The 15,361-nt window shown below is 38.7% G+C and overlaps 1 protein-coding gene across 1 annotated transcript in view; it reads right to left on the bottom strand.

Moving 5' to 3' along the window:
- LOC123389275 (protein eyes shut homolog) overlaps positions 1-15,361 on the bottom strand; it is a 108,423-nt gene that overhangs the window by 12,863 nt on the left and 80,199 nt on the right. Inside the window, exon 6 of the mRNA XM_045070409.1 lies at positions 8,510-8,682. Within this exon, the coding sequence (XP_044926344.1) occupies positions 8,510-8,682 (173 nt within the window). The remainder of the gene's footprint in view (positions 1-8,509; positions 8,683-15,361) is intronic.

Genomic DNA, 15,361 nt, shown 5'->3' with positions numbered 1-15,361 from the left:
ACTTAAGAATCTATTTTAAACTAACCCATATTTTAAAAATGAAACAGATCAAAATGTCTATGTGGATCTGTCTGCATTTAACACAATGTAATCTAATACCGTGTTCTTCTTTTTGGCGGGGGGCGGTCGCTGATTATTTCTGGAGCTCTGCTTGTGTGCCAGGCACTGTGCTGGCCTCTTGACTTCAGTGACTCCCTATCATAACTTTATGAGGCTGTGTTAGGAGACTCTTAGCCAATTCTGCCTCTCAGACCAGATAGATGGCTTTCTGACCATTTGCCATGCCATATTCCTTGGTCACTAGAATAGTGTGGTATAGGAATGTTTGCTTTTTACATTTTTCCTAACATAAATTACACAGATTTTAACAAAAGAAAATGAAATGATATTTTACAATCTTTATGTCTTTCATGATCATGAAACTTGTAGTTTGCTTGTCACTTTTCAATATTGCTATTAGAAACTAGAGGGCGTCTCTTGCTTAGTTCCCCAAATTTGAAAGTAAAGTTTGTGGTTGGTTCTGATCACTATTATTCATCTCAGATTTAAAAGTGAACAAATCTGCCTCAGGTGAAAAGGCAACCACGTCCTGTCCATAGAAATTGACGGTAAGCAAACTTTTTTTTTCTCCCTCCCTTCCTTAGGTGGGGGACAGGGTTTACGTTTCAACATGTGAAACATTTCAAGGGAGGAAACAGTAGTAGAGAGCAGCAAATTTAATGTGAGTGTTTTTTGTTCGTTACTTAATGTTATCTTGAATAGAAAATAAAAAGGACTTCGTTGAAGAAAAACCTTTTATAGATGTCTGTCTCTTAAGAGTTTTTAACCGTTCCCTCACTAAATTAGTAATCATTAATTCAGGACTTGACAAAGAGAATGGACCCTCCTGGGATTTTGATCAAAAATTTCCCTAGAGATTTTGACATATTCTCTTTTTCACACTTGAGAAGCCTGATGTTCTGGAAAGTTACTTGCCTAAAGTCTAAGGTTAGGAAAAAGCAGTTGTGTCTGTTTCTTTCTACTAAGATTCACCTGCAACTTCTATTCTTTTAGATGCTTGAAAACCTTGATGTTCATATAAACCTTAGAATTGTTAGGTGTAATTCACTTTCTCACTGAGTTTCACCATTTATGATTTAGCAGGTTGTATTAAGGAACCCAGAAGGAAGACTAAAGAACTAAAATGTGTGTTCCTAGGTATGATAGCTAGTTCAAGTATTATAGAATTGTAGAGTTAGAGGATCTAGTACACATGTAACCACATCCTTACTAATTATCAAGATGGGATCGAAGGTAGGGGTACAAAAGGGGTAATAAAGACTAAAATTCACGGTTTTTTTATTTGTTTGTTGGTTTGTTTTCTATGAAGAAAGCTTTTGAAGTATATTCTCTATTCTCACATGGCTAAATGCACCTAGAAAGGAACATCTGAAAATGAGGCAAACATTCCTGAGATTGCCATCTGCAAGTGCTGTGGACCCTTTACTACCAGGAAAACCAAACATTTGGTAGGAAAGCACACCATGAGTCAGGAAGGTTTAAAGGACAGAATTCCTCCATTAGCCTAAATTAATTTCAAAGAAGCCTTGAGCTAGGTGGACCTAAATAAAGTATCCTTGGCATCAAGACTGTCACTTGAACATTTGCCTATTTCATTCAAAATGCCAGCACATGAATGGGTTTCTATACCTTAGGGAATGAGAAATGAATGGACAAAAATTGCACTAGGTATGGAAAGAATATAAGAAAAATGGAAACATTTTTAATATTTTCCCGGCCAAAAAGTTAAAAACACACATATTATAGAATCTTATTTGGCTAAATGTCAACAATATGCAATAACTAAAATTTAGTGGTATAAAAATATTCCAAGAAAAAAAACAATTTACCAATAATGTGGGAAAAATAAACCAAGAGGAGAGATTTATGATTCAGTAAAGGTTATATGTGTAGTTGTAAGCCATAGATTCTAACAGGAAATACAGCTACAACAGAAAAAAATCAAATGAACAAGCTTTGAGCATATGAGAAAAGAAACTGGGCATATTGTTTGTCTCACAAAATAATTGAAAACCAGAGTTCTGCTAGCAATAGAATATTTTAGTGACTAAACTGGATTGCAAAATATTTACCCTAACCTGTGATTTCTTTTTAGGTTAAGATCAATAGTCCTGTGAACTGTCAAACCCAGATGCTGTTGCTTGCTGACCACCCTTCTTTAGCTTCAGTTTAATTTTTAAAGCTGGGTTAGGGCCTTTGGATGTTTAAAAAACACACATCCGAACTGGTTCCTGGGCTAGACACTGTGAAGTTGTGGATTCGCACTTCTGGAACTAGGCTCAGATATTTGAGTCATTTTTGGTGCCTGTGCTGAAAGCCATCCAATTCAAGTGGTCTATTGATATCTTTCTCACACAGTACCATACCTCTGTGGAATTCCTAAGGAGTTTGGGGTGAGGCCACAGTGAGAAGAAAAGCTATGCTGACCAGGAATTCTCCTCTTGACCTTAAATGGATTTTTCTTTCTGTCAGCTACAGGTTAATGTTTTAAGGGACTTGAAAGATCATTTCCCCCCCATCAGTCAGACATCTTAAAAAGTAAGGGATAGACAAATCCAAATTTCACCACTTACATTGTAACGCTGGGATAGAAAATTTCCCCTAGCCACCCTCTCCTCAGATACAAACATGCACTTTAAAAATACTTAAGACTGGAACAAGGGCATTTAATTAACTGGTTCTGCATGCCACAGGCTGCGCAGGTTTCCACTTATTTCATGTGACTGGTAGTTTTCATATTTTGATTAACTATAAACAATACAGTGTCTTGGGAAACTTACTGGATTGGCAATATGAAGACTTAAATTCTCAGTCCCACTGACTCAGAGTTTTCATTTTTACCTCTTTCAAAGTAGAAGAATTGGGATTATGTGATTTTTAAGGTCCTTTTCAATCCTAGCCTTGGATGACTCATTTAATTACCAAGTTTAGTTTTGAAGTTATTTGAATTTTAATGATTATGCTGCCCTTTTATTAGGTGTCCCTAGATAACTGGAGAATGATGGTTGTTGATAAATATATTACCTCTACATTGTTAGTTCTTATGCTATATTTAGTTGTGGAACGGCTATTAAAAGGGTCTGCTAAGATCTAGAAATAGAGTGTTAGTAACTTATTGATGGTTGACTGTTTATATATATATATATATATATATATATATATATATACTGTTTATATTTATTAAAATTATTAAGCAACTGCTAATAATTGGATTGAGAATCCAGAGACTTGATTCTGAGGCTTTTGGCACACTAATTTCTCTGAGCATTAGTCTCCTCATGTATAAACTGATACTGTTGGACTAGGAGATGGTTGGTAATGTCCTATGGTTCTATACTCCTGGACCTCCCTATACCAAGATGTGTATTTAGTTCACAATACAGCTGAATTTTTTTATTAGGAGTGTTGGTCTGAGTTTGGGATCTTGAGAACAAGAGGAGAAAATAATACTTTATATTTTATAGTACTTTGTACTTAGTAAAGAATTTTTATATACATTACCTTCTATGACTTTTTTAAGATAGGAAAAATAATATTCTTTTAATAAGGGTTCTGGCAGTGAACAGATGGTATGCTCATATAGGGTAGTTTGAAGGTAAGGGAATGAAAAGGCCATTCCAAAGATGTGGGCAGGATTTAGGGAAACTACAGGATACAGGGTGTTGCCCTGGGGTTAGTCTCAACGGGGAGCTGTTTCTACTACTTAGCCTAAAGTTGGGGGTAGGTGAGGATCTCCCAACAGAAACTGTGTCCTCAGGTGAAGGTAAATTTTGGTGACCTAGTGGCAAGGAATCTAGGGAAATAAATACTCTGTCTTGCTCTCCTGTCGTCTGATCCCCTGTTGGTGACTTCCTTGGTTAAACTCAACTAGAGGCAGACTGAGGGAGAACCCACTGCTGCCATCCTCTGAGAGGACCCTGGGAGTACAGAGCAGCGGGGGAGGGGTGACAATAGAACTGGAAGGGTGGGGGCAGATGGAAAACAGGTGACACACTTACTATTGCTGCTTTCCAGGTAATGAAATAGTGGCTCAGAGAGTTAAAGGACACAGCAGAAAGGAAATCGCTGGTTAGCAGAAGCATCAGAATGCAAGTTTTCTGCTTCTTAGATTCCTGCTTACAGTCTTCACAGGCTTCTTATTTTGCGAGCATGAAATTAAAATTCTTTACCATGTTTTCCAAGACTATATGATCTGCCTTCTGCTTGCCTTTCCAAATTCATCTTATAATACCATCTCCCATTCTGAGAACACTGGCTGCCTTTCTCTCCCTCCAATTATGTAATACCGTTTTCCTGTTTCCAGGTTTAGCCTCTGCCTAGAGTACTTGTCCCACATGCCTTCACACATGGCTAATTCTCACTAGATGCCAGCTCAAATGTCCCTACTTACAGAGTCCTTTCCTGACCATCTCAACTAAAATGTACTCTTGCAGTGAGTTTTTATTTCCTCTTCCTCTTTATTTCCTTTCTGGCATTAACTCAATCTGTATTTTTCCTCACTGATTGGCGGATATGGTGTTTGCTTGCCTCCTCCTCTGGAGGCAGAGCAGCTGTCTGTCTTCTCATGTCTGTCTTCTTATCCCCGGCACTTGGTCTGGAACCACTAAAGAATCTTAATACATTAGTAAATACTCCCTACTGTAAGCAGTACTCCAAGGGAAGGAGAAAAGAACAAAGGTCACCAGGACTTGATTGTATTTGGAGGCAAGTGACACCCTTTCACCATCCCTGCCCTCTCTAGCGTCATCAGGTTTGCCAATCAATTGCATCTTGTTCTTGTCATTCAGAGATTATAAACACCAGTTTTGATTCTTATTGCGGGTGGGGCTTCTTTACAATAAAGATGGTCATTAAACTAGGTAAGTGTGAAAGCTGTAAGTCAGGGGTTCCATGTACTGTTAAATTAATGTTCCCTCTAAGACTTACGGTTTCTTGGAAGGAGGAAGTAAGAAAGAAGAAGGGAAAAGAGGACTTATTAGTTAGGCATTTGTGAGTTTAAGGATGCTGGTTATTCATTATTCATTGATTATTTATTGATAAAAATTCATTGATAATTTTTTTTAAGGATTTTATTTATTTATTTGACAGACAGAGATCACAAGTAGGCAGAGAGGCAGGCAGAGAGAGAGAGAGAGAGAGAGGGAAGCAGGCTTCCTGCGGAGCAGAGAGCCCGATGCGGGGCTCGATCCCAGGACCCTGAGATCATGACCTGAGCCGAAGGCAGCAGCCCAAACCACTGAGCCACCCAGGCACCCCTCATTGATAATTTTTATACCAGTTTATAAGTACAATAAAGGTGAACTGAACCACAGGCAGTTCTTCTGCATTGTAGGTGCCCATAACTGAGTAGAAATTATGAGGCATCATCGACAGTACTGCTTATGATGCAACTGGGAACAAGCTGTGTGGGAATAAGAAAAATGTAACCATTGGCAAGACACAAGGGTGCACTGTGGTCTGGTTTCAGAGGCCCAGGTGCTATCTGCTCTCTATTTTGTTTCTTAAATTGAATTTTAGTTCTATAGAACTATGAACTACTATGTTGAAAAATTGCAAAGTCAATGGATCACTGGAGATTTAAAAAAAGACTTAAAATTAGACTTAAAGTTTCTGTCATTTAGGATCAAACTCTTCATTATTTCTACTTCACCACAAACATGGTTAAGAGTCCTTAAAATCAACTTTAGTATAAAAATTATTATAGAAAATAACTTTCAATTGGGAATCTAAAACCTAGAGTCTCTTCCCCACATAATAATTTATCCCATCGAAACAATAGTATCTATGATATGAGTATTTATGACTTATTTTTTTAAATGAACCAAACTCCTATTATAGCATAGCAGGCTATATTGTTAGTTAACTTACTGTTCAGAATTCTGTGAGGATGACACAAGTTTTCTGGCAGCTTTTTTCATACTTTTTAGACTCTCCATGAAATAATTTTATTGCTGTCACTATTTATCTATCATTTTCTATCTATCAACCTACCTATCTATCATCTCTATCTGCCCTCTCCCAATCTATTTATATACATACCAGTATCATTTATTTATATACACACAAACACAATTCCAAACAAACTCTGGGTTAATCCCCCAGGTTTTCATCATTTGAGCTTTTAAGCTTCAAAAATCTAGCTTGCCCTGTTGTTACAGTAACCAGCTCTTATGTCAGATTATCCTATTATTTCTTTCAGGTTATAATAACTATCTTTTGGGGAGGTCCACTATCTTAGTAAAATTTTGAGTACTTTGTCGTTCACTACCGTCAAGAACTATTTCTTGAAAACTATTACAATCAGGTTTTATTATTTTAGAACCAGTAACTTGAAGTGTATACACCAGATATATATATATATATTTTTTTTTGCTGTGCACAGTATGGTGGGTGATAGAGATTCAACAACAATAAATGAAAACAGGCACAGTGACAGCCCTCATCTCTCTGACAGAGAACCCAGGAAGGCTTCCCTAAAGAAGCATGGTCTGAGTTAAAACCTGAAGGATTAATAAGTGTTAGCTGAGTGTGAAGGGGAAGATGAGAATATTACAGGCAGAGGAAAGAATATGAGGAAAAATCCCCATTCCAGGATGGAGTGTGGCACATTCCGGGAACTAAGAACTGCCATTTTTTAATGGCAAGATCTGTCTCTAAAGTCATTATGAAAACGACTGATTTCCTTATTAAGCCAGGCACAAAGTTCCATCTCATTATTTCATAGTCACACCTTATGACTTGATTAAAATTTCTGTCACTAAATCACTAGTATTTTAAAACTCCAATGTCTAAATCACTAGTATTTTAAAACGTCTAAATGTCTAAATCACTAGCATTTTATTTTTTTTCAAGATTTTATTTATTTATTTGACAGACAGAGATTACAGTGAGGCAGAAAGGTAGACAGAGAGAGAGGAGGAAGCAGGCTCCCTGCTGAGCAGAGAGCCTGATGTGGGGCTCGATTCCAGGACTCTGAGATCATGACCTGAGCCGAAGGCAGAGGCTTTAACCCACTGAGCCACCCAGGCACCCCATCACTAGCATTTTAAAACAATGTCACTAAATCACTATTAGTTTAAAACTCCAATGTCTTTCATTTATCAACACTTTTGACTTTTGGAGGAGAGTTAAACATACATAGAGTCTCAAAGATATAGGATAAAAAAATGTTTGCATTAGTGTATTTGATAAAGTGATCTGAGAGACCTTAAGTTTGTTCTTACCACACATATGAATATGATATAACAATAATCCCTGCAAATTACGTTAAGGTGTATCTAACCCAGTTGGTGATTGGCTCCTCTACTCCTTCTCCACCAGCCTCTGTTCCTGTGTAGGAGAAGTAGAGGCTAAAGCTTTATTTTCCAGGTGGTGGCTGAGGTGGGAGAGAGTAAATAGATCATCCAGTCTCAGGAACCCAGGAGATAGCAGGTAAAACTCCATGACCCCCTATTTTCTGGCTAAATCTCTTGAGATTCCTTAACCATGAGTTTCTTGGACTCCCTGACACACTGACCTGAACTCCCATTCAGCCCCAACACCCAGAATCATCCTTACCGATACTTAAACTGGAAAGGACAGCAGCCAGCAGGTGGCGGCAAACTGAAGTAGGAGCAGGACCCACTCGGACTGTGCCACTGGATGCTTGACTGGCTGGGCAGGTTCACTCAGGCCAGTCCATTAGCCTTAGCGTAACACAACTGTGTCTGTTACACAACTGAATTTTTAGGACTCTGAGCATGGTGTTTCAGAGGTCTTCTTTTACACGAAATTTACCGTGGTATTTAGAACTACACTAAATACGACAAAATGAAATATGAAGCATTGATTTTTGGAAGATGCCGAATTTGAGACATTCAACAGCATACGCTTCCCTGATTTTATCCATAGACTCATTTGACAATGTCCCCATTTAGACCTTGTGTTTGTCATCACTGTTCATCTTAGAGGTTCTCTTGCCCGAGGGTTCCTAGAGCTTTAGCAGTGGCTTGTGGCGTGATTGAGAAACGGTGTGAAGATGGCAGTGTTTCATTAACACTCTATCAACCTTGCCTATAAGGGCAGGAATAGGGGAAGGTGGTCAGGGAAGTTATAGGAGGGGATTAAAGCATAAATGTAACATGATTCTCGCTTGCCGTTTGGGGATGAAAGGCAGTAGAGAACCACATTCCTCCTCCTGCCGGTGTTAGCTGAGTGGTGGTCTATGAAGATGAGTTTATTCTATTAGGCTACAAGGAGCACAGCAGAGAAATGACTTTGGTCCATCCTGCTTATGATGGCTGGAACACTGGCCTCTTACACTCACTCCCTCTCACCCTGCAGTGTGCTTGTAATGTGGAGGAAATCCAGATCTTATGCCATTGAGGATTATTATATATTTTTCATTTTACTTTTCCAGAAGGAAAGTGACTTAATTTGTGAACAATCAAGAGTTGAAATTCTGCCTTACCTTGTTCACAGTAGATTCCAGTGGTTCCCAGAGGACAGTAACAGGTGTATCCATGGGGCAGTGAAACACAAGTTGCCCCTTTGCTACAGTTGTGTGGAGGGTCATGTTCAGGGTCACAGGTGGAGATGGTCTCTGTGCAGAATTCTCCTTTCCACCCAGGGGGACAATCACAGCTGTAGGGTGAGAAAGAAGGTCACATGGCTTGAACACTTGAACAGAGATCGGTATAAACTTGCTGATGTTAAGTTGGCAGTTGTGACCAAGGTTCCAAGATAGAAAAGATTCTGTACATCAAAGCAAACTGTGATTCAAACTACTAAGAGCCAAACGTTCAAAGGAAAGAGCCAAGAACTGATTACAGGATTACTGGACTCCACATAAAAAAAAATTAAAAAGGTTTAGTGCATGGAAATTGAAGGAGACTTTAGAGAATCATTTCTTTGGGCAAAACAGCATGGTAAGACCCTCTCCCTGCCTGACATCAAACACCAAGGTCGAGAGGCTGTTAACAAAGTCTCTGCCTCTTAAACTGGAGCCTACAGAAAGAAATTCAGCTTGAAATATGTTCCCTCACCTTGGTGAACACATAAGTCCAGCTCCTGGGGCTGGAAAAGGAGCTGGAAAAGGCAAATTGCCCCTCCAGAGACTAGGCAAATGGCAGTGAATCCCAGGGATGGGTTGTGGCCCTCTGAGTTGGGATCAGCTTGCAGACAAACAAAAGAGATCTTGCCCAGAGGGTATCTTGGTAGTTGAAGAAACCTCAGCAGCGAGAGGCAGTTAGTAAATGGCCAGGGCAGAATCTGAGAGATAAAGAGGACACCCTATTTTGAAAACAGACTGTGTCTGGATTTAGAGAGTGATATTGGGGGGAGCCTCACAGGAGAGCGATGGACCGACCCCCTAAATGTAGAGATGCCAGATAAAATGTAAGGAATTTAATTAACTTTGAATGTCAGATAGGCAATGAATAATTTTTCAGTCTGTCCCATGCAATGTTTGAATTTCAGATAAGCGACATTTGAGATATACTAAAAATTATCTGTTGTCTGTCTGGAATTCAAATTTATCTGGGTGTCCTGTATCCCCCCCCCGCCCCCTAAAACATCTGGAAACCTTACATACCAGGGGCACATGAGAGAAAAGGGTTAATTTTCATCCCTGCCAGGCCTAGGGGAACACTAAACCATTAGACAATGGTGCAAGTCAAGGAAGTCCATTCCAGGATGTGGTGTGTGGCACCGAGTCAGAAACCACCAGACTGGGATAAGACAGCAGTAGCAGATCACACACACCTCTTTTGGAGACCCTTTGTTCATGTGGTCAGCCCTGGCTGACTTTAAGCCAACAGTCATGGACAGTGAAGTGAACCCTCCGAAGGACTGAATGGAGAGTGTATTTGCAAATTCAAGTGTCTTAGCTAAGCTGGAGCAGAATATTCAATGGATCTCCCATGTTTCAGTCCAGGTCCAAGAAAAGGATGACTCCTAAGCAGGTTTAAAATGACAGCGAGAAACTAAAAGTAAATTTATTTTATGAATAGATCCATGAATCTGGGGTCAAACTGACTTGCCCTCAGCTTATTACTATGGCTTTTACTTAATGGCAAGCTGTAAACACAGATGACATTAACAGCGCGGCTGGAATTGTGGAAAAATCACTTAACAGTATAATTCCCAAAGTGAGCAAGTCAGGATAAGACCGGTAGAAAACAGAAGTATCTTCCGTTTTCTTTTTTCTTTATGCTGGAAGAATCCTCACAGTCTCTGACGATTGACGGCAGCTCACGCCGTCTACACTAGTGGATCACCCAGGACGTGACAATCTATGTCAGTATCAACATGTGGCCCTTTATACGCCACGTGGAGGGGAAACATATTTAACAACCTTTATGATTTTATAGAAACAACAGGTAAGACCTTCATAAAACTGGGATTAAACCCAAAGGAGAGAATCAAAATCACTTGTCACTTCCGATCACAGGAAGGCTGACATTTTTTGAGCACTTGGCAAGTATCTTTCCACTACTTCCTCTAAGCAAATTTTAACATTAAAAGCGCCGGTAAATTAGATATTTATATGTTAAAGAATGAAACTAGACTCCTATTTTAAGCACTTAAAAAAATTAACTCAAACCGGATTAAAGAATTAAATGTAAGTCCTGAAACTGTAAAACTCCTAGAAGAAAACAGGGTTTTCAGTTTTCCTTTTCTTAAAACATTATATAAATGTAGTGATATTACTGCCTTTCCTTCAGGATTATGTTTTTGGGATTCACCCATGCTGACGCACATAGCTGCTGCATTCATTGTCAATACTGCATAACCTGACGAACAGAAGTTCCTATCTTTTGTGTAGTTAAAATTTCAATGTTTTCTTTTATGGTTTGCATTTTTTAATGACTTATTCAAGAAGGCTTTCCCTACTTCGAGGTCAGAAAATTATTATTTTATGTTGTCTCCTCGAACTACTATTATTTTTATCTTTTACATTTAAGTCAATACATCGGAAATTATTTTTTGTGTTTGAGGTGGGGTCAGAGATCCAATTACAGTTTTCCACATGGATGACCAATAGTTTTAGTTTCCTTCACTGACGAGTTCATCCTTTTCCACTCGTGAGCTCTGTCCATGTGTGCCCTGTCCTGCGCCTCTCCATTCTGTTCCTTCAGTCTATCTGCTATTTTTAAAAAAATGTTTTAAAAATTTACTTGACAGACAGAGATCACAAGTAGCCAGAGAGGCAGTCAGAGAGAGGGGAGGAAGCAGGCTCCCTGCTGAGCAGAGATCCCAATGCAGAGCTCGATCCCAGGACCCTGAGATCACGACCTGAGCTGAAGGCAGAGGCTTTAACTCACTGAGCCACCCAGGCACCCCCCTTCAGTCCATCTGCCTCACCTTGCACCAGTATCACACTGTCTTAATTTCTCCTGCTTTTCTAATAGGTCTTGATAATTAGAATGGCAAGCTCTGCTCTCTTGCTTTTCTGTTCGGGACCGTCTTGGTTATTCTTAGCTCTTTGCTTTTGTACATCTTTCTCTTCAAACTAATCCCAAGTTCAAGACAGGCAAATTTTCCTTGTCTAAATCAAGGATCACTTTTCTTTTGTTCTTGCATTGACCGTGTGCTTGTAGGAGTCCCAGGCCTGTGAGGGGTTTGCTATTAGATCCCCTACCTCAGGCATCCTTAGCCTTTAAAGAAGGTCCACTATAAACTGTGCAGCCCTCAAAGGTAAGTTCAGACATGCTTCACCTTTTAGCAGGAACTCAAGGCAAAAGCCAACTTTGATGCTTACTTTCTAGAGTCTGGCTTTCATTTCATTTGGAATCTATAGATGTATTGTTTTCACTTCAGGTAACAGTGTTCTGAATGTATAATACTTCATATTTTATTCGGATTTCAACATTTTCATTTGGAAGGGTCATTCAAGATGTGTAATACCCCATAGTTCCACAAACAGAACTCCTTATTCCATATTCATTAACTTCTCCACAACCTCACATTGAGTGGTTGAATGTTGAATTCATAAAATATACTTTATTTTTATAGTCACTTATGAGATATTATGTTTTTAATTTTTTACTGCCTACAAGTAACAGTGATAAACTCTTATAGTTAAATCTTTGTGCACATCTTGATCATTTCCTTTGGATAAATTTAAATATCATCATGACTTCTAGGCTTTGAACACATATTCCAACCTGCCCCCATAATGATTGTACCAATTTACATTCCCACCATCAATGAATGAGAATGCTCCTGAAATAATAGATGTGTATATACTAAAAAATATGAAATATTTTATAGACTTCTTTTTTATTGACCCAATTATTTTCTTTCTTTCTTTTTTTAAAAGATCTTATTTATTTATTTGACAGAGAAAGAGACAGCGAGAGAGGGAATACAAGCAGGGGGAGTGAGAGAGGGAGAAGCAGGCTTCCCGCTGAGCAGGGAGCCTGATGCGGGGCTTGATCCCAGGATCCTGGGATCATGACCTGAGTCAAAGGCAGATGCTTAAAAACCAAGTCACCCAGGCACCCCAATAATTATTTCTTAAGATAAAATGACTTCGTGTCTGCCTATACATATTTACCAAGAACATATTCATTTCAAACTCCTATATTTTCCTATGTTATTTGGCAGTCTAATCACATTTATGCTTCACCAAAGTTCATTTTATCAACTTAAAAATTTTTTCAGTATCTACTGTGTGCACAGCACAGCTCTGTCATAGGTCATAAAGGATAGGCAGAAGATGTATAAGGAGTGAGCTCTGGCCTTGGCAGAGGTGAGGTATGCTGGAATAAAGCACCAGGGGCTCCATATGCCGAGGAACCCATTGAGTGGCACAGAGAAGTGCTGTCAGATTCAAAAACCAGCAGGGGGAATAACTCCAGGAAAAAAATTAACATTACCGCCACATGTTCATCATTGCGCTGTGACGCTGGTGCTGGGGGGTATTCAAAACAACAGTTCTCAGCTCTTTGGAACTCAGAGACTAGGCACAACCACAGAGTAGTAAAAAAAGCAAACAACAGTTTCTGAGGATATTGCCATTTCATTAAATAGAGTGGTTAGCTCAGTCCTGATTGAAAAAAAAATTATCTGATTATTGTATCTAAGTTAACATTTGTGCAAAAAAATATTTGAAAAGTTGCATACAGTTCTCCAGAATGGAGAGAAACAAAATACAGATTTAATCTGCTACAAAATTACATATTGATTTGAGTTACTGTTTGAAGAGCACAAAGGTCATGAAATATGTAAGGACATTTTCTACAAAAATAGACTGTCTTCTGGCTCACAGTCCTCTCTTCTGGCCTTCCCAGGGATGGTCCCTGTGCTGGGTGGCCTGTGCAGGGATTCCTCACGTCGGGGTGCACTGCTGTCCTCCCACGGGGAACTAGGTCAGCACAGGCATTCTACTGTGTGCAACCTTCTAAATGTACCTATAGACCTTCAGATTTGAAAAAACTGCTTTGGTTGGATGGTTTTGACACGTTTCAAGTGGCATTTTGTACAATGGAATTTAGAATTCAGGAATGTAAAGTGTGTGTAGAGTCTTCCTGGGCTAGCACAAGATGCCTTTCCGACATAGGGAAGACATGATAAGCACTATATGCCTTTTGGTTGTTTTCCTGTAAATGTTATTTTTTAAAAAAGTAAATCTGCTTTTTTTTCCTTCTGTTCAAATTGACAGAGTTCCTATTTAATAAATTCTAAAATAAAAAAACTCAAACCAAAAATAGACTATTCTACCAATTTCATAAAAGAAATAAAGGTATAAGAATTTTTATATAAAAATTACTTTTTTATGATGATTGCGCCATCTAGTGGGTTATATTTTTATCAACTTGGAAAAAAGATAAAATCTCGTTGCTTTATAGACAGATATGACAATGGTAAAATATTTGTTTTTACATATTTATAATATAAATATTTAAAAATATTTATTTTTACATCAAATATAGATTAAATCACACTAAGCATAATATAATGCAAATGTTATAAACTTATTTGAAAAATAAATTTTAAATAAAATAAATGCTCTTATGGTTCTCAGAAGTTTTAGGTCTGAAGCAATTAACTCTATGTTTGAAGATTTAAAAAATTATATTTAAATCCAATATACCACTTTCTTACATTATTTATATGTATATATATACACACACTATATATATTTTAAACATTTTATTTAAGAGAGAGAGAGAGAGCGAGAGCACAAGATTGAGCCCTAATGTGGGGCTCAATCCCAGGACCCTGGGATCATGACCTGAGCTGAAGGCAGACACTTAACTGACTGAACCACCCAGGCACCCCTCTTATATTTTAAGAGATTTTTTTTTCTTTTTTTAAGATTTTATTTATTTATTTAACAGAGAGAGGCACAGTGAGAGAGGGAACAGAAGCAGGGGGAGGGCGCCTGGGTGGCTCAGTGGGTTAAGCTGCTGCCTTCGGCTCAGGTCATGATCTCAGGGTCCTGGGATCGAGTCCCACGTCGGGCTCTCTGCTCAGCAGGGAGCCTGCTTCCCTTCCTCTCTCTCTGCCTGCCTCTCTGCCTACTTGTGATCTCGCTCTGTCAAATAAATAAATAAAATATTAAAAAAAAAAAAAAGAAGCAGGGGGAGTAGGAGAGGGAGAAGCAGGGTCTCTGCTGAGCAGGGAGCCTGATGTGGGGGCTCCATTCCAGGCTCCGTCCTGGAATAATGACCTAAGCCAAAGGCAGGTACTTAATGACTGAACCACCCAGGCACCTCTCAAGAGATATTTTCATCATAATGATTTTAAACAAGATCAAATTTTTCTTTTTGTTCCTTCCCTGGCTTCTTTATACTCTGTGAAAGGTAAATAATAAAAAGTCTCAAATCTTTATTCTTTATTTTCCACTTTGGATGACAGTATTTTTCTAAGCCTTGAAGTTAATTCATTGACATTTCTTCCTTTCACATATTTATACTTACCTTGAGGAAAAATAGGTTTTGGAGAGGTGTGTGTGTGAGGTGGTGTGTCCATAGAGTGGAAAAAGCAGAAAAAAAAACCCCAAAGAGAGGTATATATTCATTCATTTAAATAATATTTGGTACTATTTTATTTATTTTATTTTATGCAAGCTAAGTGTCTGCCACTGACCTTAGCACTGAACATTCCATAAGGCATAAGGGCCCCATCCTTGGCCTCATAGACTTGCACTTTCTGAGAGGATTAGATTAATTAGTAAATAATTTAAATATTTTATTTATTTGACAGAAAGAGAGCAAGAAAGCACAAGCGGGGGAGCTACAGCAGCAGAGGGAGAAGCAGACTCCCTGCCAAGCGAGGAGCCTGGTTCAGGACTTGATCCCAAGATCCTGGGATC

The sequence above is a fragment of the Mustela putorius genome, unplaced genomic scaffold (assembly GCF_011764305.1).
Source record: "Mustela putorius furo isolate JIRA1106 unplaced genomic scaffold, ASM1176430v1.1 tig00003969_pilon_pilon_pilon, whole genome shotgun sequence".
Taxonomy (NCBI): Eukaryota; Metazoa; Chordata; class Mammalia; order Carnivora; family Mustelidae; genus Mustela; species Mustela putorius.
The sequence above is the reverse complement of the archived record's forward strand: the minus strand, read 5'-3'. Positions and strand labels throughout refer to the sequence as shown.